At 41.4% G+C, this 24,230-nt stretch overlaps 2 protein-coding genes across 5 annotated transcripts in view; one reads left to right on the forward strand and one right to left on the reverse strand.

Annotated features, from left to right (window-relative positions):
• prg4b (proteoglycan 4b) overlaps nt 1-10,675 on the reverse strand; it is an 11,836-nt gene extending 1,161 nt beyond the window's left edge. Inside the window, exons 1-15 of one of the 2 annotated variants that reach the window (XM_047587105.1) lie at nt 10,598-10,675; nt 7,558-7,805; nt 7,379-7,460; nt 6,950-7,066; nt 6,737-6,859; nt 6,247-6,327; nt 6,099-6,152; nt 5,557-5,616; nt 5,296-5,448; nt 2,935-3,504; nt 2,489-2,575; nt 1,998-2,134; nt 1,725-1,881; nt 1,047-1,154; nt 535-663 (exon numbers count right to left, since the gene is read on the reverse strand). In XM_047587105.1, the coding sequence (XP_047443061.1) occupies nt 535-663; nt 1,047-1,154; nt 1,725-1,881; nt 1,998-2,134; nt 2,489-2,575; nt 2,935-3,504; nt 5,296-5,448; nt 5,557-5,616; nt 6,099-6,152; nt 6,247-6,327; nt 6,737-6,859; nt 6,950-7,066; nt 7,379-7,442 (1,840 nt within the window). In that variant the 5' untranslated portion in view covers nt 7,443-7,460; nt 7,558-7,805; nt 10,598-10,675. Of the gene's footprint in view, nt 1-534; nt 664-1,046; nt 1,155-1,724; nt 1,882-1,997; nt 2,135-2,488; nt 2,576-2,934; nt 3,505-5,295; nt 5,449-5,556; nt 5,617-6,098; nt 6,153-6,246; nt 6,328-6,736; nt 6,860-6,949; nt 7,067-7,378; nt 7,461-7,557; nt 7,806-10,597 lie in introns of those variants that run through there. The other variant, XM_047587106.1, reaches the window with a different exon arrangement.
• A 3,342-nt stretch (nt 10,676-14,017) lies between these two features.
• Nucleotides 14,018-24,230, forward strand: part of fcho1 (FCH and mu domain containing endocytic adaptor 1) — a 65,566-nt gene continuing 55,353 nt past the window's right edge. For all 3 annotated transcript variants that reach the window (XM_047586497.1, XM_047586498.1, XM_047586499.1), the window contains exon 1: nt 14,018-14,132. The gene's annotated coding sequence lies outside the window, so the exon portion shown is untranslated. The remainder of the gene's footprint in view (nt 14,133-24,230) is intronic.

The raw sequence follows: 24,230 nt of genomic DNA on the forward strand, positions 1-24,230 counted from the left end.
AAGGGCATTCTGCTCTTTTGAAGTTGAGCAAATGATGAATGAAGGAGAAAATGGAAACAACAGTTGAACGTCTAATTTGTTTTTTTTCCAGTTCTTTTAACAGAGTCTTTTAAATACCAGTTCTGCAATGCTCTCAGTTTAACCAAACAATAGCAAAGTGTGTAGTTTCTGTTTGCCATTGAGTGAACTACACAGATCAGGCATAAAATTATGACCACCTTCCGTATATTGTGTAGGCCTCCCTCAAAACATGTCTAAGTAACATCCACACAAATGTCTTAGGATAAGTTTCCAAGCAGAACATTAAATTCTCACTAAGATGGTCAATGCTATTCACTTCTCCTGTCAGTGGTTATAATGTTGTGGCTGATTTGTGTATTTATCAATCATAATCTTCCTCAATGTGAACAACATACACTGGAGGGGAAACAGAAGGATTTCCTCAGTTATTTTGTATTGCATTCATAGATTGACGCCTTCTTTATTGCCAGAATAATATACGTTATAAACACGATCCCTGTTCAGATGACTTACATTTGGAGAAGACGTAGTATTTGTATCCCTCTGGTTCCCTGTTGCTGGGGACGGACACGGCAGCCGTGATGGTGGAGGGGAAGCCTCTCCAGGACGTCCGGATGCTGATGGCTGGTTCCAAAACTGACACTGGAGGCGAAAGAAACGGACATGTAAAAAGGAATTTGTGATGAGGTTTGTTGCCCCTGTTCGAACCTCAGATGAAATATTTCAACATAGTTTGTTATGTATTTTTTTATTTTTTTTCCCCCAGCCCTTCTGCAGTGGCGGTCCCGTAAAACCAGAAACAGGCCATTTGTTTCCACTCGCCTCTTCATTTACAAGATGGACCACCACAGCGCGACTCACTTTTTCACAGAACTACATGTGTTTTAAATTGAATGAACCAGATCTGTTAAAATACAGAGCAAACCTTCCATCATCATTTAACTGTAGAGTAAGAATTTAAACTGGTGCATTAATGCAACTGAGACATAAACTTCTCCTCCTTTAATTCTTGCTCGTTTTGTTACCTGCTTGTCGAGCCATTCGGGTGCGGATTGTGTACACGGCATGCTTGGCTTTCTGACCACATGTTGGACTGGTCCCCTCCTGATATGAATATTTCTGGACTGTGCCACCTGGAAGACACAATCAAACGTTTAAAAAAAAATAAATAAATCTCAGAATCTATTAATTGATTCTAAATGTAACCACGATACGCACCAATTTTTATTTATATAATATATTATAATAAAAGATATATAATAGTATACTATTATGTATAATGTATATATGTATATAATTATATATATGTAATATTGTATATATGTATATATGTGTATATAATGTATATATGTGTTAATGTATATATATGATTATGTGTATATAGTATATATATGTATGATGTATATTTGTATGTTATATATGTATGTTATATATGTATGTATATGTATATATGTATGTATGTATATTATTAGTATGTATATAATATATATTGTATGTATGTATATGTATGTATGTATATGTATGTATGTATAATATGTATGTATGTATATATATGTAGTATGTATATATATATGATTAATATGCACTGTATGTACATAAACGTATGTATATAATGTATGAATCTATATAATGTATGTCATAAATGTAGTAATATTATATATAAAAACATCTAAAACAAAAAGCATGAATAAAACATAAGGAACCTCTCTTGAAGAAGTAGACGGTCTCTCTCCTGCTCCGGTACTGAGGCACAGACAGGGCAGCTGTGATGTGACCACGTAGTCCACCAAAGCCTGTTTGAATGACTTTGGGAAAGCCGCTGTCCAAAACGTCATTATCATACCTCCAGTACCGACTTCCCTGTGAGCATCGTGAAGCACAGAATAAGAAAAAAATCTTAATCACAGGCAACTAAAACATGAAATAACGTTCACGTCCTTTTAGATTTCTGGTTCTGATGAGATCCGTCGTCTTACCTTGAAAATGTACGTCTTTCCCTGGCAGTTGCAGCGCGTGAAGACGGTGTCAATGGGCGAAGGGACGCCCCACACCTCTGTGATGACCCGGGCCGGACCTGGAATTCTGTTTCTGTCCAGTAACCAGAAGTAGTGGCCTGTGAAAGAAATCAGTTTAGGATCTAGTGAATTTGGAGGTCAGGTCGACACCTTGTGCTGATCCTGATGCAGGCTGCATCCTGCTGGGGAATGGCTGCTGACATCAAAAAGTGTCGGTGCTATATGTCTCCATAAAATCCACATTAATGCCACGTCCAAAAGTTTTCCTTCAGAACATTGTATTGTCACAGGATGGTTAGTGTTATTCATTTCTCCTCCCTGTGGTCATAATGTTGTGGCTGATTAGTGTATGTCCCTATTTGTATCCGGTGCATATTATGTTATAACGTTCTCTCTTAAATCAACATTTCTGATCTCAAATGAAACCACGGTATCAGCCGCTTGGCTCTGACCTCTGAACACCACAACCGTGCCGTTCCTCAGTGCGGTGACTCCGGCGACCGGCCGCCCACTGCACAGGTCCGTGTCATTGCTGTCATCTGAGGACAAAGGGACCGGGGTTAGGAAGAAACCATCGGGATGAACAGAAATGAGAAAAAAAAATTCTATTTCAAAAGATTTATTAACTGCGTGAGAAAACAGCCACTACTACAGTCACATAACACAGCTCTGTTCATCCAGAGGCGTAATGAAAAAAACACCAGAGCTCATAAAACAGGCTGTAACCAGTAGTACCAAAATATTCAACTGAAACTGGAAGCTTGCATCTCACAACAGTTCATAAAATAAATTAGATGTTCGCTTGGCCCACAGCGAGGAAGGAAGGAAGGAAATTATGACACTGAAATGTGGTGATGATGTGCTAAGCGTCTGAACCAGTGCTAAGAACACGTCTTACCTGCTTGGTAATCTTTCTGGTCACCTGGTTTCCCAGTTTGTGCCGTACCCGCAGGCTTTGTCCCAGGTTTAGCAGGGACAGGTCTGGTTGTACTAGGTTTGTCCTGGGGTTTGGAGGGAGGGTCAGATATTTGGGGACTGGTTGGTACGGGGGTGGCTGGCTGGTCAGCCTCCGTTACGCTTGTGGCGTCATCCTGCGCTGCAGTTGTGGACAAGGGAGCGGCGGTCGATGCAGCATCCAACTCTTCCCCAGGTGGAGGGACAGTGGTGGAAGGATCTTCGAGGTCTGCAGTTAGAGAAGTGGGGCTTGTCGTGACATCGTCTGAGAAGCTCTCGGTGTTGGGAGTGGTTTCCTGTGGGGTGTCTGTGGAGTCCGGCATTAATGAGGCAGGGATGGTGGTGACCTCAGAGGTTTCTAACTCCAGTGTGCTGACGGTTGTGACATCGTCCACAGACTCCGGCTCAACCTGGGTCGTGATCTCCAGCTCCGGGACGCTGGGAGAAGTGGGCTGACTGGAGTCGAGGTCGGCTGCTGCTGTGGGCTGAGGTGAACCTGTGAGATCCACGGCATCTGGAGGCAGGATAATAAACCAAATCACATTTACTTGGTGGTAGATGGGTGACAGAGTAAAGGAAAACCCTTAAACAGGTGGATGTCGTCTCTTCATACATCAACTTCTGTGAGGAAAACATCATTCCCACCAAGGCTGTCACCATCTTCCCTAACAATAAACCCTGGGTCACCAAGGAGCTTAAAACTATCTTCTTCTCTGAATCGGAGATTGAGAAAAAGGAGGTTAATAAAGAAGTCAAGAGGGCCATTAAGATTGCCAAGCTCAACTACAAGAACAAGGTGGAAGAAAAGTTTTCTCATGTAAAACCTACGCTCAGCTTGGCAGGGCCTAAAGACAATGGCGGCAGGTAAACTTCCCATCAGTGATAACCCTGTTGATATCCCCGGCAGCACATCAGCATCTCTCCCCAATGACCTCGATTCCCTCTTCTCCAAGATTTGAGACCAACAACATCGGCATCAGATCCACCCTCATACCTGACGACCGCAATGTCTCCCTTTCCCTACCAGGTAGGGCCAAGGGGCGTCTCCTGGAGCGAACATCACTGTGCGGACCAGTTAGGGAGTGTCTTCCAGGAACTGTTCCAGACCTCCATCAACTCAGGAATTATCCCCAAATGTTGGAAACACTCAACCATTATCCCCATTCCCAAGAGAAGCCCCCCCCCCAGGGCCCTGAATGACCTGCACCCAGTGGCCCTCTCCTCCCAGGTGATGAAGGCTATGGAGAGGCTAGTCAAGCAACACATTCTCACTCTGACTGACTCACAACTCGACCCGCTCCAAGTTGCAAATCAAAGCCACAAAGGTGTGGACGATGCCAAAGCCTTCATCATCGACACCATCCACAGACACCTGGAGCACATCCTCCAGAGAGACTCCAGCAGAACTTCAACGTGAGCAGCCAGCTCCTCCTCTGGATCCTGGACTTTCTCACCAACCTAACCCAGCGAGTCCGGATTAACAATAACCTGTCTGATCTCCTCACCACCTCCACCATGGATCCGCTCTGCAGCAGTTCATAGAGCGGTGTGACTCTTCCTGCCTGGAGCTGAATGTCAGCAAAACCAAGGAGATGGTGGTGACCTTCTCCAGCAGCCAAAGGGAACTGGAGACAGCTGTCACCACTATGATCCGCGGTTCTCTGGTCGAGATAGTTGGGGAATACAGATACCTGGGAACCATTGTGGACTGCCAACTGAGGTTCTCTTCCAACACCGAAGGGGAGGAAGTACCTACTAAGGAACTGTAAATCACTCTGTAACTGTTCAGGATAGGAACCGCCTGCATAACATTGTCAAGGTGTGTTCTAAGATTATTGGACTCCCTGCACGCCACCTGAGCACTGCGTACGAGCAGCAGGCTAGCAGCCTGGCTCGTCAAATTCTCAAAGACTCAACCCATGCTCTGTTTCCAGCATTTGAGCTGATGCCGTCTGGTCGCAGGTTCCGATGTCCGGCCTATAAGACCCAGAGGAGGAGAGCAACCTTTGTTTTCCCAATGTTATTCTCCTCCTGAACTCTAAGAACTATACGACGGTCACAATAACTTAAGTCCTCCTGTGTTACACTTGAGTGTAACACAATATCACATGTGCAATACTACCTCTTGTGCAATACTACTTTGACACTTTAACTACGATGTCACTTTAAAATTTTATTGTAAGTGGAGAAAACTCCTTAGAAAGTATTTATTATTTGCAAAAACACTGAGAATACTTTCTTTAAACCTGAAGTTCAGTATGAGCAGAAACAGGCTTCTGCAAGGTGAGTGGTGTATATCACACACCTGTACTTTCCGTTGGGACTTCTCTAGTGGGCTCAAGTGTGAAGAGCTTGTCATCTTCTGTCTGAGGAATGACGTCCGGCGTGTCTGTAGCTGTAGAGGGCTCGTAGCCGCTGGTGCTCTCTGGGATTGGACTTGACTCTGGATTGTCCACGTCTGTAATAGTGTGACAAGAGTGAGAAGAGGCGTGCTCTCGGATGTCATGGTGCGACTTTAACGGGAGAGCACTTCGTTGGATGTGTTGTCAGAAAGGTTATCGCTCACCATCAGTGACGGTATCCGGTGAATATGTTGCTGGATCGTACAGAGGAGTTACAGAGTCATCTGTGGGAAAAAACAAAAAAAAACATTGAAACTATCTTTATTTTTCCTGCATTTGACTAAAATGTCATGACATGTAGGAATGTTTCTCCACTCTTAAATATATTCAGAGTCAACTGTTGAATGAGAAATTAAAAAAAAAAAAAAAAACATCTAAGAAAATGTTCAGCCGTCGTCTTTTGGCTTCGTTTTGCTCTTTCCTCTCTCGTGACTGAACCCGTGCCCAACACTCCTTCACCATCCACTCATTACAACAAGCTTCCTTGTGTTTCTTTTGGCCTGGGAGGCTGACGCTCTTGGCTCGTTCTGTCGAGACTTGGCCCTCGAAAGCGAACCACACTGACAAAGCCACACTGTGGTAGTAAACCATAAACAACTTCCTGCAATATTGAATCCACCGAGGAGTCGGCCTCCTAATTGGTCTTTGAAGTGAATTAAAACATGTGGGCTTCATTGGCAAATTTGAAGGGACTTGTTTTTGTCACCTGGATCGCTGCCCTCGATGAATGACGGCTCGGTCGCTTCAGTCAGATACGGGTCTGTGGGAACATTCATGGAAAAGTGTCAGCGGCGTAGCCTCGTGAAAAGGTGATTGCCAAAAGTGGCAAACTTTTAGCCAAGAAAAACAAATACCTTTGGGTTTGTTATTATTTACATTATCACACGAATTACTCTTCATTGGTGCCGTTTCACTGGCAGCTCCATAGATTTTTTCTGTGGTAATTACGAGACATAAAATCATGTCAAAGGAATCCCAAAGCCTCGGGGCAGATTACTGCATGCGTTGCATGCTACATGCTACTGTGCATGCTGCCGGGCGTGGACGTGCAGGTAGTCTCATAGTGACAACAAGCTTGCCATGTCCAAAACTGTTAATTAATTTCACTTCACCGTTCGTGCATGTATTGTACACTAATTACATTTGTTGCATGACAGTGCAGTTGAAATAGGTGGTTTTTAATAATAATCACTGGTCATTGGTACATTTGAGATGAGAGTACCAGGGAAACAATTTCACTGGTGGAAGTTCAGCTGTAAAGGGAAAACTCTTGAGTGGCTAGCATGCAAATAGACACACACACACGCTCACACAGGGATGCTGAATGCGTTGGACGCAATTTACCTTCTGCTTCACAGAGTGATTTGTAATCTGAACAACACTGATTGTATTCCACACAACTTTCGTCGCAGTTACAAAGCCGGCCTCTCTTGAAAGGTTCCCCGCACCGGCCCTGACATGAGTCTCCTGTAACACATAAAAGTAATACGAATAAATGGCTTTTTTTTTAAATTAAAAGGTATTGGTTGTAAATAAATCTTTACAAAGCTGCCTCACTTGTGGTGCATTTAGATTCAAAGTCCTTGCAGCACTCTCCATAAGCCAGACAGGTGTTGTCACACTGGCACGCGTAGCCCCTGTAGTATTCAATGCCACACCGTCCTTTGCAGCTCGCTGTCAGTGAGACAGTGAAAACGGAAAACTGTCAGAGTGGGACATCTCGTAACGAGGATCTGTGTCGTTAACGTGGGGGCATCGTTTGTGCACCGCTGCCAGAAATTGATTTCTGAAGTAGTGACACATACATACTGTAGACATAGGTTCCCTCTCTGGTGAATAATTGTTGATAGAGTAAACACGAGCGAGTACATGCACAAAAAAACACACATTTTCCAAGAAAGACTGACAATAAAAACAAATCTCTGGGAGGAAGAGGAAGGGATATTATTAAGGTAAAATATCTATACAAAATAAAACTGTACTCACTCTGAGAATCACCAAATCTGAGTGCACAGACCAGCAAAACAACACAAAGTATTGTGGAAGCCATCCTCCTGTAAATCTTAAACTGAGCACAAAACACACAAAGAATAAAGAAGTGACGTTTCCAGTGTGTCAGAAGGATTTTGACGTTCAAGAGAAGAAATAATGCAGAAAACACAAACCTCGTTGAAGCCTCCGTCCGGATTCTGCTGAAGGTTTGACTTCAGGCTCCTTTTAAAAGGCTGAGAGAGACGACCGGACCTCCTGTTAATTGTCAGATCCGGTCTAATTAAAAGCGTGACGATCTCAAAGGCTGTAGGGCGGGGCCTCTAGTCCTGACCATAGGTCCAGACATCATGTTTCCCCCGCAAACAGCTGGAAGCACATCAACACACATCTGTGCCAGACAGACGTCTGACTTCACACACTTCTGAGCAGAGAAAGAAAGAAAAAAAAAAATACTGGAGAATTTATATCATTCATGTGGCATGTGGATTTTCAATTACAGCAACTTAACAAAAGTCAAGTTATTTCTTAACACCTCTTTAACATATGTTAATTTATTTTTTATTGTCTTCTTGGATCTCTATTTGCTGCTGCCTTGGCAACAACACTTGTTCCTCATGTTCATTTACACTGCACACAGCAGAGTATATATTTATTCTAATGTTATTTTAATTTAACAGCTATTAAACAACAGATCAAACAAAGATAATTTAAAGTTTTACAATGACCAAATGTCAGCTACTTCAGATCAGACCATCTTTTGAGGTTATAGTTGGAAGAATGGTAACTGTACTCACTGGCAACTCCAGTAAAATGCTGGTAAATTAAATGTCTCACACAGACACAATGGTAAATACAGGACTTAAATCCTGAAAACTTAAAAACATAAAATGTTTTTATTTGTTAGCTCACATTTATCCAGTTTAACAAAGGCTGATTTGTGTTTTTATTCTATACATTTTCAAGGTCTGAAATGCAGAAAAGTTATCCAAAAAAAGTAAGTGTACATATAATCACTACAGTCGGTCATTAATTTGGGGATTTATATAATAAATTTAGATTTCTATATGTGAATAACAAAGGGGATTCTACTGTGTTGACTCGAGGTATTTTGTGGCTCTAGGAGTTGACGGACCGCATCATGTCTGTGGTATTTTCCCATCATGTCATGGTACAATCAGAGGAAAAATGCTCATTAGCGTATTTGTGTCAAAGCAATAATGATAACTGGCACTATAGGAAAAATCCAGTGTCCTGCTGTAGGACTGTGCAAAAAGGGAAACGTCGAGTCTCTGTGGTGTTAATTTGAAATGTGCAGAGACGACTCATGACAAGCTGAGAAGCTGAAGTATTGGAAAGTAGGGTCAGTGCGCCCCCTTGTGTTTATAAGTATCAGTGCTGCTCTGTGCAATGCTGCATATAAACTCAACCCAGAAACGACCTAAATTTGAAAAGTAAATATTTTGCAGCTGTCTCCTCTTCCCATTCTTTTTCTCTTGGACTTATCAGGCATTTAGCATTTATTATTATTATTATTATTGTTATATACTGAAGATTGTTCTCCGTAGTTGAGAATGCTGCAGCATAACCCCGGAGAATGACATGATAGCCATAGCAAAACCTCCTTCAGCTTCATGTGGATGGGGAGTAAATGAATGAATGACAGACATTCCCTAATTCCAAAGTGCCAAATACTTCCAGATGTGATTTACTATGCATCTGGTTGACTTATCTTGTCAGTTTTATGTTTCCCACATTTCAACTTTATTCTCAAATTCATTTTGTAACGATTGACAGTTTGACCACTTATGCCTTGTTATTGTGAAAGCTGCATATTAAGTATTATTAATGTTGTTTTACTTGAATATATTTATATATTTTGTTGCAAAAATCACCTCGCTTCATTAAGTAGCACAATTTTCTGACCAAACAGTTGATCAGGCTACGTCACCGTGACGTCACAACACGAGCTGGAGGCAAAACAGAGGCGAACACTGTCACTTTAAACGTGAAGACGTCTTCTTGCTGTATTTTTTTGGTGCCAAAACTGAAAAGTCAAAAACGCTAACTTGAATTTTTTTTATCTCATACCAGTTACTGGCTGTCGTAGACAACTTTGGTTTGGCTTTGGCGATTAAAAGAAAGGACTGGAGTGAGGCACACTTCATCTCAGGTAAGATTAATGAGTAATGCATCCTCAGTTTCAGTCTGGATAACGTTACAGTTAAATCAAAATGCGACTGAAATGTCATTAAAAAATCATTATTTGGGGGATTCTTGTTACATGTTAATGCTAATGCTAACAACTTGCTAACGCCCAACCTTAGTTGCATTTTTCATGGATGTCCAACCAGAAGTTACATTTACTACTTTTCCCTCCACAGTGTTTCCACTTACTTTTTGTAATAACTGTTGGATAAAGACAGACCAGACTTCATCCCCTCAGTTTCCTTTGGTCAAATCGTCCATCCAGTGAGTGAGAGTGTAGTGATCAGCGAATGTGGTCCCATCAGTCAGAGTCAGCGTTTTAAAATAACACTCATCATCTCTCTATGTCTCTCTATACTAATACACTCACTCATGAGAGTAAGTGTATTAGTATATTCTCCAATATATGTGTTTTCCTTGTCCACCTTTGCCAAAACAGAAATACGGTAACCGGTGTTTACAGGCTATAATGTTTGAGATGTTTTGCCTCCAGCTAAACCCTGTTCATCAAAAAATGTCGCACTGTTTACAAACTGTGAAGGGGTCTATAATTCAAATAAATGTTGCAGCTCTAAAAGGCAGCATGTACTGTACACTCTAGAGTGTAAGGTTTAATTTGTGCATAATACTATAGGATAACAAGGATAAGGCCTGCGTATAAGGAAACACACTATTTAAAGTTTATAAAAACATTTTAAATTCTGTTGTTGCATTTTAAACTGAACTCTAAACTAAGGAAGAAAGTTCATTTAAAACATGCATGGTGAGCTATAATTGTAGAAGAAATACAAAATTATCATTCGGCCTTATGTGTGTTTTTCATTGTTGTTTCCAAATTTGTAAATGCTGTAACTTTGCCTCCATCAGTTTATGGTTCTGCAGATATGTGCAGCTCTGTCCACCTCCCCTGCAGTCCAGCAAGTCCACCGAGAGGGAGACACCTGACACAGAGGGGCAGCCAGCAAAAAGCAGTGATATCCGTGAGATCAGACGCAAAGTGCTTATTACCACAGATAGATGCCGTACGCGTTGGATCTCTTGGGGAGATTAGAGGCCGAGGATGCTTGTTATTCTGGATCCAAAACTGCGGCTGTGCTTTGCGAGCGGTGGAGACCATCTTCTGTCGTGGCGGCTTTAATCAGCCGACCTGTTCAAGCAGGAGTTTAGCTGATTTGAAAGGGACTGATGAGAGGCAGAAAGAGGGAGACACACAGGGGGAGAGATGATGCACACTGGGCCACGTTCAGTAGATCATTTTCGTCCTTTGCTGTCTTACACGTTGAAAGATAGACTGATTATAGGAGCACAGAAACTTCCTGGTTGCTCAGTATAAAAAACACGCTACGGTTAAGTTCAAAAGAGGAAGTAACACAAAAATCTGTGCTATAATCAGACTACAAGTAGAGCTGTTTTTTTTTTTTTCAGTTTGATTCTCATCTTCATTTAAATAACCTTGCACCAAAGAGGCTTCATAAGGAAGCCAGAAGAAGACTGATATCAAATAACTATGAAATTACCTAAAACCCTTTATTTGGCGTCTGCAAAATCCCCTAAGAATGTACTGGTTTACAGTGAGCTGACATGATGAGGGAGAACATGATCAAAAAGAGCCTTTAGAGGGAGACAAATGAGAGCGTATTGGCTGGTCTTAAAAGCAAACACTCGAGAAGGATAAGAATAGGAACACCAACAGGTGGCAGAGACTGATGATGCATAATTACATTCAAGAGCTCATTTTATTTGGGAGATTTCACTGCGGATTAAAGGCTCAGATAATTATTCCCCGTTTAATTTGCATTTGCAGATGGGAGAGAGAGGCACTGCCAGTCACACTGTTAGCAAGACGTATGAGCCCGTGTGCAGTGGCAGCTTGTGTTTCGGCCTCCTGAGTTTCCTCGTGCTGTAAACATATGCATTAAAAATACTCAATACACAACACTGGTTTGTATATAATGTTCTGTTAATCAGGCCCTCACAGATATCTCATAATCTCTTGCCGCGTGTCTTTGTGGTCAAATGTTCTCTTTCTGGCAGTAGCTCGGTGCACGACTGAAGGTGGAAGTGATGATGAGCCGATCTAACGCTCTCCGTCGCTACACAGGAAATGCACACTAACTCTAACCGTGAGCCAGGCTACACTGCGCTGCCTTTGACATCGTGTTCTGCTGCAGCCTGTGATAATTTCAGTGCTGCATTGCTAAGCATCCAATCAGGCGTCAACACACTTCCAGCAGAGGACTGTCACTCTTCATGTCTTTGATGTGCGACGCCACCCGAGAGGACGAGAGGGAGGTGCACAGCAGCGAGTCGGCCGAGTTCTCGCTATCAGTCAAAACATCAGCTCTGTGTCTGTCTTTCACTCGAAACTAAAAATATCCTAAAAATGAGTGGCTTGCTGCAACTTCAGAGTCGAAGAAATGAATCAGTGTGAATTGTTGTGAGGTTTGAGCGTACAACCCAGCGACCCGTTTGTATATATGATATTATTTTTCTTTCAGATCAACGCAGACAAAAAAAACCAAAACAATTACCTCTCCGCACTGTTGCACAATTTTGACTTCAGTAATTTTTCTTTTCAAATGTTTTTCTCTTGTTACACTCAACAGTGAGTTCTGCAGCTATGGCTCAGTAATCACACCGCATTATTTGTTATAATTTAGAATAGAAAATACTTTATTCATCCCCTGGAGCGAAATTCTAGGAAATGTATGTTAATATATTTAGTTGTACCGACTGGAACTAAACTACTATAGTGGCATCATGATGAAACGTAGCTACAACATGTTCCAAATCCTCCTTTAGTCCAACAGCTTTTCCTCTGGCTTTTACAAAGATTGTGGCATGGCACGTTCCTGCTAGTACGATAGCATCACCCTTGAGGCTGGATATCTATCAGATGATTGCTTTTTGTGATTTGCAGGACTCGCAGCATTGTTAAAGCTAATGTAAAATTAAACGTAAAGGTCGTACACAACTCTACACAACTCTTTAACTGCGCTGCGACTAAGATTCACTCTGGCAGTGATGGCGGGAGATCAATGCTGCAACTATAGAGAGACAAACAGTGTGTGTGCGTTGGCTGAAGGACAAGTCTATCCCCAAGACACAAAACAATTTAACAAAGAGATTGTGTTGTGGCTTTAAATTACGCCTATTATGACCGTACACTAAAGGCAATACGCATATATAGCTGTTCCTGCTGATGATGAATAACAGGCGCCTGTGAGGCTTGAGGGGCCTAACGGCATAGACGGCAAGTCAGTGTGATAGATGAGCACTGGTTGCAGACGATGGTGATGGAGCTCAGATGCTGCCTGTTTAAAAGTCTTTTTCAGATTTTAGATTTATAAACCATCACAACTATATTTAAATTGTGATGGTGGTCTCAGTGTTTCTAAATTTACCATAGCAAGCAACGTGTTAGGGTGAGATTGTACCGATAGATTCTTTAATTACAGATAAACATTGTAAAATTAAAAGATATTGCATTAGATTCCATGTATATGATGCATCTCGCTAAATATATTGACTTTTCCATTCAAGCCTTTAAATGCTGGTTTAAAATAAAGAGTGAAAACAGATAAGATGGGATAAAAACAACTACACTAGACTGGCCATACTTGTATGCATGTGTCTTTGTTTGTGTATTCAGGACATTTAAGGTATCACTGATGTCAGTGTAGTCCATGTGCATGCAGGTAAACAAATCCAGCCATCAAATCATTATTTAACTGTATAAGAGTTAGAACAAGCTGACACCTCAAGATAGCTTGAAACAAAACCGGATTATATAAGATTTTATTAAACCTAATCACATTTGATTAAAAAAACAACAAATTATCAGCTAGACTTGTTCTTACTTTCAGTTTTATGGAAAGTTTTTGTGAAATTAATTGTGTTTTCAGTATATTTTATCATGTTTTACATTTTATGCATGTATTTTCATGTTTAGGTATATGTTATTTTACTAGATATTAGTTATTTTATTTTATTTTATCTTTCTTTTTGTTTCGTTTGTGTGCAGCTAAGCTACTGTGATCGTCTAATTAACAAAATATATGCTGTATAATTGATGAAGCCTGAGATGATGTTTTTTTTTGTCGTTTTAAAGTTAAAAATCGACAGAAATTGTAACTCACCAACACTGAAGAATCGGTAGACAAATAGTATTTAAAAAAGGCAACATTAAAGAGCGATAAAGAAGTAGATAGATAAACTTTCTCTATATTTTTTATCCACAAGTATCGACGTCTTTCCTGTTCGTTTCTTTGTGGGCGTTACCCTGGAAACAAGCAACCAATGGGCTGCTTGTATGCGCTCTTACACCCGCCTCCATGCCGTTGCTATGCCTACTAGACGTCTCTCCCTGATTGGCGGACGGGGGAACCAATCAGCGGCGAGTTTTCGCTGAGCGAAAACTGCCTGGTGGTGAATTTCTCTACTACTATGATCAAACCGCTCATGGTGCAAGTGTCTTCTCGAAGCTGCTGAGAGACTAAGGGGATGGAAATGGAAATAACCTCTGTCTGAAAACTCCGTACAGGTAATTTAACCTTCCTCCTCGTTCTACCTCCTTTGTGTAACATGAAAGAAAGTGATTCGGAGAAATACTGCGCTATTGCTAAGGCTGTAAAATATAAAAATACGGAGGAGTGGGACGCACGTTTGTTTGACATATGAACGGAGGGAAATTAAGCTAACGCTCCAGGAAAAACTTAAAGAGAGAAAAGTACATGTGTGGGGGTTTAATAGAGCCTATAACTAGTATCTGAAGTTTATATCCGTGGCTCTTTCACAGAATTCACATAATTTACGAAGGTGGGCTTTGAGAGTTTTTGTTTTTTGTGTGTCTTCCTGACATTAATACGTTTGATATTGTGGCTCCCCCTCAGAGCTTGTTCCTGCTATCTGATGCTACTTAACAGTCATTTCTTTTTGGGTTTATTTAGCCTGTAAGTTGGAGTGGATACCACAGAATAACACTGGTAAAATGGTTTTTATTGCATACTAAGGTAAAAGTGTCTTTTTGTATGGAGGATTTTCTCTAAAACTTGAATTAACCATGTGAATTCTGACTTAAATCTTAGCAGTACATGAGATTTGATGGCTATACTGACATTTAAGAGTTTAAAAACACTTGAGTCTATCTATCTATCTATCTATCTATCTATCTATCTATCTATCTATCTATCTATCTATCTATCTGAGTCAAAACAGAAACAAATGCTGAACACCATAACCTTCATGGAGCTAAGGCTACGTACAGCACTGTTAATACTGGAATTGATTTGTTTTCACAAGTGTACCTACTGAAGTGGCATGTGAGTGTTTTGTTGATACGGATTTATCTGTCAGGAGCTGCAGTCAACTGATAATATAAACGATGCAAATTGTAACGGTCCATCGCTCTTGTGACGATGAATTGAGTGAAAAACAAACAAAAACAAGCAAACCCACACATACTGAATCGGAACCAGTTTGAAGTTTAACGCTGGCCGTTATAAATCAGAGACCCCCCTTACTGTCTGGTTGTGTTTCTAGGTTAGACGGAGTAAGAGCTGAAAATGTTAGCCGGTCTGTCCTAGATATCCTGTGTGAACTGTCAGAGGTATGGCAGGTATGTCTCCTAACCTGGAGACAAGAGATCGCTCTTACATGCAAGTATCGACTTAGAATCAACTTAAGGAGGACTTTTAATAATTGAAACTGATTATTTATTTGCTACTTTCTTAGATTCAAACCTGTTTTCTTGGTGTAGATTACCTGACAGTGAAAAGGGCCTTCGCAGTATCGCTTCATAAATCCAAATAGAGGACTGAAGATGCACTAAAAAATCAGATTTGGAGTAAAGAATGTGAATTTTCATCAAACCTTTATGGTAAAAAATGACATATTAGTGGTTTCACTGTGGTCTTTATGTCTCTGATTTGAATCCTCCAGACGTCCTCCATCTTTCTCCTTGTCACCCTTTTCTGTATGCTGTCAAACAAAGGCAGAACTCATCGCTAACACGTGATTGCACTCTGATCTGATTCTTAAACGAGGTTAATGGGGGAAGTTATTGTTTTTAGGATTTGTTCAGTTTCATTGACACAGTTTGAGGAGCTGAAGTACGTCCACTATCCGGCTGCACCAAAGAAACTGCCTGGGATTCCCCTTTGACTGCTTGATATGTGTTTAGATTTTCAAAGCGACGTTGGACTTAATTAGCAAACAGCTATAGCATAAACCACAGTGTTTGCATCTTCCCACTGTAGTGCAGCTGTCTTCTCGTGCTACAGCGCTCTTGTCTGCTGGCATCATTTTTTTTCCTCTCTTTGCCTCTGAACGAAAATGGCAGGAGTTCGAAAAGCTGCTGGGCCTTTTGATATCAAAGAGGTAAACAGCGCTCTCCCTCGCGTCTTGACTTCAACAGGAGATAGTCCTGTTGACTCAGGGTGAGTGGGATGGAGGGAAAAAAAAAAAAAAAAGAGTGAAAGGAGGTGGTTTACTATCTGTAAAGAAAGAGACGTGCACCAGTATCAGGAGGAACAGCTGCATCTTCTCTCCTGAAATGTTTTTGCTGCGCCATCGTGGCATGACTGCATGAATGGAAACAGCTGTTTGTTGGTCAGTTGACACCTTTGGTTGAGACTGAAATATCTCTACAAGTATTAAACTAAATTGGCATTACATTCTCTATACCGGCATCATCGTGTATGTTTGTGTGGAGTATCATAAAATATGTTGCGTGGATTACCACACAGTGTGATGTAGTCGCTCACAGTCTGTGTAAAGCTTTTTATCTGGCGTCATATAAGTAGTTTGAGTCTTGTTTAAACTACTCATCACTGGTTTGTGCTTTGCTACACAGTGATGAGGTTTTGCTTTAGCTTGCAAAATGCTGTATAGACGCAACTGCCAGTTGCGTCTGTACTAGTCCTGCTGCTAAAAGTTTACTTCCTGAAGGTTAATGTATTCAGCATTACTGTAATGCAACTGAGAGAGAGATGGTGAATCAGCTGTGTTTCCATTTGGGAGGCTGTGGTTTTGTGCTGCACCAAATCAAGTTTTCATAATTTTGACAATCCCATTTCTCGTCAGTGCGCCGCGCTAAATAACGGAAACAAGTTGGTGTTTAATTCAATTAAACAGTTTAGCAGCAAATGCTCAGGCAGTTGAATTACAACCTTTCTCGCACAGTTTCGACATGAACTGAACAAGATTTAGTGCAGGGCTGTTTTTTAGTAGTGTACCTAATGAAGTGGCAAGTGGGCGTGTGTCTGCTGTGATGATTCAGTGTTGGAGGGAGGTTTGTTAAGATGGATCCTATACAAGAGATTATCATTAAGTCCTACATGATAACACATTCTGCTACTAGTTTTGGGCAGGTTACTTCAAAAATGCATTGAAAATTAAGCAAGAGAGGAAATACTCAAGGTGCATTAGGTGTATTCATATTGAAATCAATGTTGCTAGAGGTTTCTACTGTAAGATACACGACCCTTTTTCTATTTCTATCCCTTTATTCCCTTCTATTCAGAGAATTCACAGCTTAATGAGACACAGTTTACGCTTTCTTTTGGTTACTTGCTTAATGTTAACGTGGACATTTCGTTAAATTACTTGTGCTATTTCACGATGTACTGAGATCTTTTGGTTTTCGCATGCAAAGTGCTCTTAACTAGGATGTTCTTCGTATCTTTTTCTCTGATTAATCAAAGATAGTGAGCATATGTCCATCTCGTTCTAACAGGAAGTTAACGTTCCCGCAGGTTTTTTTTCTCCCCTGCAAATTTGTGTAAAAACACACACACGCAACCTAATTTCGGGTTTAAAATCCATTGTAACGCACATTGCTGACATTTGGCATTATACTACTAATATGATCGACATTATGTGACACGTTTGCTGTAACAGGAGGCACTGGTGACAACATGATGTGGACAAAGTGAATTTTATTTGCTTTTGTCAGACAGAAATTAAAGCTCATTACATTTCAGGATTTCTTTTTTTTTTTTGTATATAAATATATACCTTTGCAGCATAAGGTCTGAGAACCTGGTTTATTGACCCAACAGTTCATTGCTGAATCTAACAATAAGCTAAAATAGTCAGATTAAAGACTAATGAAAATGAAAAAATAATACTTTGAGTCCTTAATGTGTGTTTTATAATAGTTTAACGCTCTATAGCTATGCTAGTTTTGTTTTTATCTTATTAAAATGGTGTAATTTTATTATGTTTTCCACAATATCGACACTGTCACATCAAACTCGGCGGAGCTTTTGTCTAAAGGGCTGATTACGAGGACTTCTAGGAATCTCTCCATTTGAGATAAGCAGTTACAGGTTATTATTTATGCAGCAGCTTGAAAGCGAGGAGGCTGGCTACCTGAGAAGATTATACATGCAGCGAACAAGTACCCAAACCTCTGGTGACACCCTCGAGCTTTTGCTGACTGGTGGTTTCCTCTTAGCTGTGCAGCCAATTACTTTAACCACAAATCCTCCTGGAAAGCTTGACTTTTAACCCCCTTCAGGTCGGCAGGAAGATGGAAGGATGGGTGAGAACAGCCGACAGAATAAGAAGAGCTCCCTGTTTTGCATTTAGATTTGCATGTACTTGATGCTTTATGACTGCGACCTGCTGAATAGTCCGGCGTCTTGATTATTCAAAGAGACGAGAACGCTCGTGTGCACCCAGTTGCGACCATGCATAGTTAATCATTGGGACTCCTCAACTTCCCCGATGACTCCTCTTTCTATCTCTTTGACCCATGAAGATCTCATTACTTACTACTTGTTGTGGTTCTGCCGGCCTTCTCCCCAGGTTGGCTCTCCTACAACACACAACAGGAGTGGCCATGACAAATTATTAATTATGCATGTTGTAGCCTCTCATATGTAGGCTAGAGTGCTGCAAGGTCTCCCCTCGTCTTTGCCAAACGGGGCAGGACCCAGAGGCAGGAAATATGAGGCAGGAAACGGTAAAGCTAACGTATTATGTAATGAAAACCAAAACAGAATCGCGAGAGCTTCACGTCTTAATATTTTGCTGCGTGTACTGTCGTGTGCACATGCGTGTCAGGAGTTTAGATCTGAGCAGGTGACTACCAGCTGGGTGCTCTTGTAGCAGCCTTCTGTAGAAAAACCCCTGCCTCAGGTTGTGAAAGAGTCCAGCCAAGGTCCCTATTGTGGCAGATGGGAGGATCCCGGGGCAGGATGGAGGAGTGGGCTCGCCTCCCCGGCTCCGGTCCTGGGTTTCTGTTTCTGGGTTACTGATTCAGTTCATGCTGCGCTCAGTAGGACAGAGCAGTAATGAAAGATGATAATGAAAACAGCAAACTTAAACCTATTTAAGATTGATTTAATTACCTTAAGTAACAATTGTGTGGCTATGTATTAGCAAAAAATGTGCTAACCCCAAAATCAGTCATTTATGGAACTAAAACTTACCAAACAATGTCTTGTTGCAGCTTCTCAAATGCAATGATTCACTTCTTCTTTCTATGTGTGTTGTTAAAACGAATAGATTTGAGGTTTGAACTTGTGGTTTTCTGTGGTGAGATGGGTATTTTCCACACTTTATAGACAAACACCTGATCACTATGAACAAAAATCACCAACCAGAGTTGAAACAATCACCCTGTTGATTAACTAAAGTAAATTTAAGTAAATTTCCAAAAAAAAACATCCACTACTGCCTCATTCCAGCTTCTTAATTGTACCGATTTCCTGATTCTCTGTGTGTGTGATAGTAATTTAAATACGGAGAGAATATGCAAACATGTCTTGGTTAATTACTTCTTTAAAATGCCTCCTTGTAAGTCCCATACACCGATCAGCCACAACATTATAACCACTGACAGGAGAAAGAGATAACATTAATTAACATCTATGTTCTACTGGGAGACTTTTGGCCCTGAGATTCATTTGTGTGAATGTTTTTTTAGACGCCCACCTACACCAGACAAGTCACCCCCCCACCCCCAAAGCAGTGACACTCTTTGATTGCAGCAGGCACACACACAGGCATACACAAACAGATCAACAACTCAAAAAAAAAAAAAAACATGAAAAACAGATCGAAGTGTTGACCTGACCTCCAAATTCACTAGATCCCAAATTGATCAAGTATCTGTGGGATGATCCATAGAGGCCTCTCCTCTCAATCCATAAGAGGCTAACAACAACAACAACAACAACACAACAACAACAACACAGGACACCCTCAGAAGGTCCATGTCCAGTCTCTGATGAGTCACAGCTGTTTGGGAGACCTACACAATATTAGGAACAATCTTATGCATAATCAGTGTGTACTATATGTAGTTTGCCAAGTGGAAGCGCGTCTTCAGTTTCTCTTCATACTGTGGACCTTCTTAATCCACAGCTGTCCCGCTACAAACCAAACACCGGTGTTTGGGCCTCGCCGTGCGCTCGCTGCTCTCACACAGCTGGTCACGCCAGGGCTTTGGTTGGAAGTGATGCTCGCCTGGCACATTGTCACAGACTGGACTGGACTCTGGTTGTGTGCTGCTAGCGACAAAAGCACAATTCAGGCGGGGACAATGGGGGAGCTGACAGCCCGGGTTGTGTTCATCACTCGGCTTTTCTCTCTCACCCTCTCACAGCCTCCTCCTGTTTATTGTGTTTGCCGTGTCACTGCTTCTGTCTCTCGGTCTCAGCCTCCGAAGGCGCTCGGGCACACGTTTACCAGGCTGCAGCTCTTAAAGCAGCTTGTTGCTTTTTAAGAGGAAAAAAAACTCTGCTCCGTGTCGCTTAGTCATTAAACACGGGGTGTAATTCTGTCATCGTGTTCTTGGAGACGATGTGATTGTTGGTTTTCGGTGTGTCATCATTAAAGCGCGGGCTCTGTTTTTAGTGTGCCTTTGTTGTGGCCTGTGTTGTTTGTTTGTTTGTTTGTTGGTGGTTGTAGAGGTTGTATTTTTCTTATAATGGACAAACAGTGAATTACCAAACAGAAAACTGTGGTGTCTAGGATGGCGGAGTCCATGGTGGACAGATAATTAGATGTACCAGCCTCAGATAACAACTTAATTGACTAATCAGTTGGGTTGTTTGCTTATGAGACATCGGTTTCAGATGCGGTCAAACAGATTTTTACATTTTTGAAGCTGAAACCAGGAAATCCTGAAAATCCGTTTCATTATCTGTCAGTCTTTGTCAGGCTGCATCCTGCTGCCATCAAGCAGTGTCATTGCTATGGGGTGGGGGGGGGGGGGGCCTGGTCTGGTCTAAGTGGGTGGTTCATGTCTAAGTAACACCCACATTTATGCCCAACGTGGCTTCAGACTAAAGCGTGTTTCTTCTAGCACTAGTGCTACTCGTGGGTATTTCATTACAAACCCAACACTCCAGACGTTTTGACGTGACAGTGGCTTGAGAGAAAAATTAATCACTGACGTCATTCCAGATTATTTTTACACCGATCTGCCACAACAATAAAACCACTGACAGGAGAAGCAAATAACCGTCAACCATGTCATCTTGTGACAATTCACTGCTCTGCTGGGAAACGTTTAGACCTGGCATTTAATTTCAGTGGATATTACTAAGACATGAATCACCCACCCAGACTAGACAAGGCACCACCACCATCCCATAACAATGAGACTCCTTGATGGCAGCAGTTTCACACAGACACACACAAACACACAAAAACGATTTAGAAACAACTAAAGAAAAGTACAAGGTGTTGATCTGGCCTCCAAATTTACTAGATTCTGAACTGATCAGGTATCTGTGGTATGATCCACAAAAAACCCTCCCCAACAAAAACCCATAGGACACATAGACATTTTGTTACGAGACACCACAGGGCACCCTCAGAAGACCACATCCAATTCAATAGTTGAGCTTTTTCACTCTGAACAGAGTAAACACAGCTCATGTTTTTAAGTTCCGGCTTCTAAACAGAGAGAGTTTCCCCATTTTTGGGTTTTAATTCAATTGATAATTGAATTAAGAGATCGACGCAGTAGCATCAGACGTACGAGAGACCAGTTAAAATGAGAGAAATGACAAACAGAGTGAATTTGTGAAGCAGCTGGAGTGTGCTGCAGTGCAGATGGACCGGGCCCGTCCTTCAGTATTAGCTTTAAACCTGATGTGGCGAAGCGTGGAGGGGGAGATCATTTTGTGTCAGGCCTAATTTCCCCCTTCGCCGCCACCCCCAGTTTACTGCACTCTGCCACATTTACCGGCGTGGGATGACTCACCGCTGAGACTGGTAATTTAAAGCAAGGCTTCAATGTGAACGTTCGGTAGTTTCTTTTCGAGAATGTGAAACCTGTGTGGGCTGATGTGATCAGTCGAGTTACGATTTTGAATAAGCCTTCAGTTTATCAGTAAAGTTATTTTCTTTCTCTGAATAATAACTTTTTGTTTATGAAAATATTATTGTTTTCTTTCTATATGTCGTCATCACCACTGAGGAAATAATGACATTAATAGTAATTAGGAACATCATTACACATTTTTACAGTGTAAATGAACGACTAGCTGGTTAATTAATGAGCTCACAATTTAAAAATAATGTAGTTTTTTAACAAACCTCTGCCAAGAAGTTATGATAAAGTGTGCTGATGTGGACTTCTGGTCATGTGACGACATAATCCTTCCTCTAATCTTTGTGCTTCTTCCAAAAACTTTTCTTGGAAGTCTCTCAGATCCAGTTTCATTCTTCATTCTGTCTAGTTAGCGTTAAATTATCAGCGTCTGTCTCACGGCTTTTTTTTTTTTTTTCAGCTCTGGAAAACAGTCGACGCTGATTTATTTGAAATTCATCACTGCAGGTGCACCAGTGCGTAAACGTCACAACGGAGAACTGATTTAAAAGTCTGGTGTACTAAAGAAAAAAAATAAATAAATAACGCTATAGCTTTAATAAATAATTAATATCCACATATTATCAGTAACTTGCAGAAATAATCAGATTTGAGAAGATGAAAGCAGATGTTTAGGTTTTTTTTGACTAAAAGGACCGATCAGCCACAACATTAAAACTGGTGCTTTGCTGGAACATAGTCCCAAATCTATATCTGTCGTAGGCTTTACCTTCGTGTTAACTGAACTGGCTTTGTACTTAACTGTGAATGTACATGTCACAAGAAGTAATTAGGAGAATTCTTGAGTTTATCACTTTTGCTAACAAATGGCTAATTGGCAACACTGCATTACGATGCCTATGCTAAGCTAAAGCTTATCCAGCACTTTTCCAACTCTAGGGAACACGGTGAGCGACTAAATTTCACATAAAGGTGTCGTATCCCTTTAAATAACCTCACCGTCCGGACTTCTCATTGCTTTAGTTGTGCTCCACACCTTATTTATTTATTTATTTTTTTAATAATCAGGTGATTATGAGGTGATTACAGGAAGAGCATTAATCTTAATTGTCAGATGAGTACGTAGAGCATCTACTTTACAGCTTTACAGCTAGACACTGACGTCTAGAAGTCGCTGTCGTTGATGCAAGCAAGACCCACATCTCATCTTGTGTTAACGGATCCAACTCGCCTCCTTAGGCCGACGTCATAAACACTAGTTCCCCTATCAGGAGATTATGAAGATCGTTGTTAATTCTGATGATCAAGTACAAGATGGTTTTGTACATGTTGCTGCATCTTTTCAGGAAACCCACATTATCCATACTTACTTACTTCACCTGTTTGGAGTCCTGTTCATGTTTACCCATCTGTTTCTACAACATATGGCCGTATTTGCTTCATCTTCAAAAACCCTCCACCCACATCGTCTCATTCACCATTTTTCACCTCCACCCGTCCTTTTTCCGTTCATTCGTCTATTCCTTTGAGCTCGTGACAAATGCGCCCGTTAACATGTTAGTGAAGGATCTTTATTCCACCCTCGGCTAAGTCATTACATTTAACCCAATTTTCCATTTTTACGTTTGCGCTCTGCGAGTCCGAGGAGGACGCCGTTCGTTCCCCCGGCGTCTTCATTGAGAGTGTGTGTGGAGACATATGGGGAGTAATTCCGTCCCCCCCCACCCCCCCTCGCCATTTCTCTCGCTCACAGTTGGCGGGGAAAGGCAGGTGGAGGTGGTGAGGGGGTGGGAGCTTGTGTCGAGCTTCCCTCCTTTCCTTCGGGGAGACATCTGCTAGTAAAACCCGTATCTGGCAGAGGAGCGAGAGGAAAGGAAGTAAGAGCAGCGACGCTTCAGTATGGGCGGAGAAGGGTGCATCATTTATTTCCTGCAGGATCTAAATGGGCTGTCGTAGTTCTTGTCGGTGTATGAGACTTTCTTTCACTCCTCCCCATCTTTTTTTTAAGCCCTAATTTTTCATGGCAGCCATCTGCGTGTTGTCAGGTCATGTGAGGGTGGCAGAACAAGAGATTAGTGAGGCTGGACGCTTTCTATGTCCGTGTGTGTCGGTTAAAAATGAGATCCGAAGTCTAATAAGACTTTTTTTTTTATTTGTGGGACTCTTCTGTCTCTGCTTGTCTGTCTACCTACTTCTTCGGGTTGATCAGACGTGACTGAATGTGAACAGACTGGCAGAGGAAGGGGATTACACAAGGTGGATAACAGGCAGGATGGAGCTTTATCTCTCAAATGGTATTTTGTTCTTACTTGTGCATGAATTTTTTTAAATGAATTCCAGCAGAGCTAC

Source organism: Mugil cephalus, chromosome 6 (assembly GCF_022458985.1).
Source record: "Mugil cephalus isolate CIBA_MC_2020 chromosome 6, CIBA_Mcephalus_1.1, whole genome shotgun sequence".
Taxonomy (NCBI): Eukaryota; Metazoa; Chordata; class Actinopteri; order Mugiliformes; family Mugilidae; genus Mugil; species Mugil cephalus.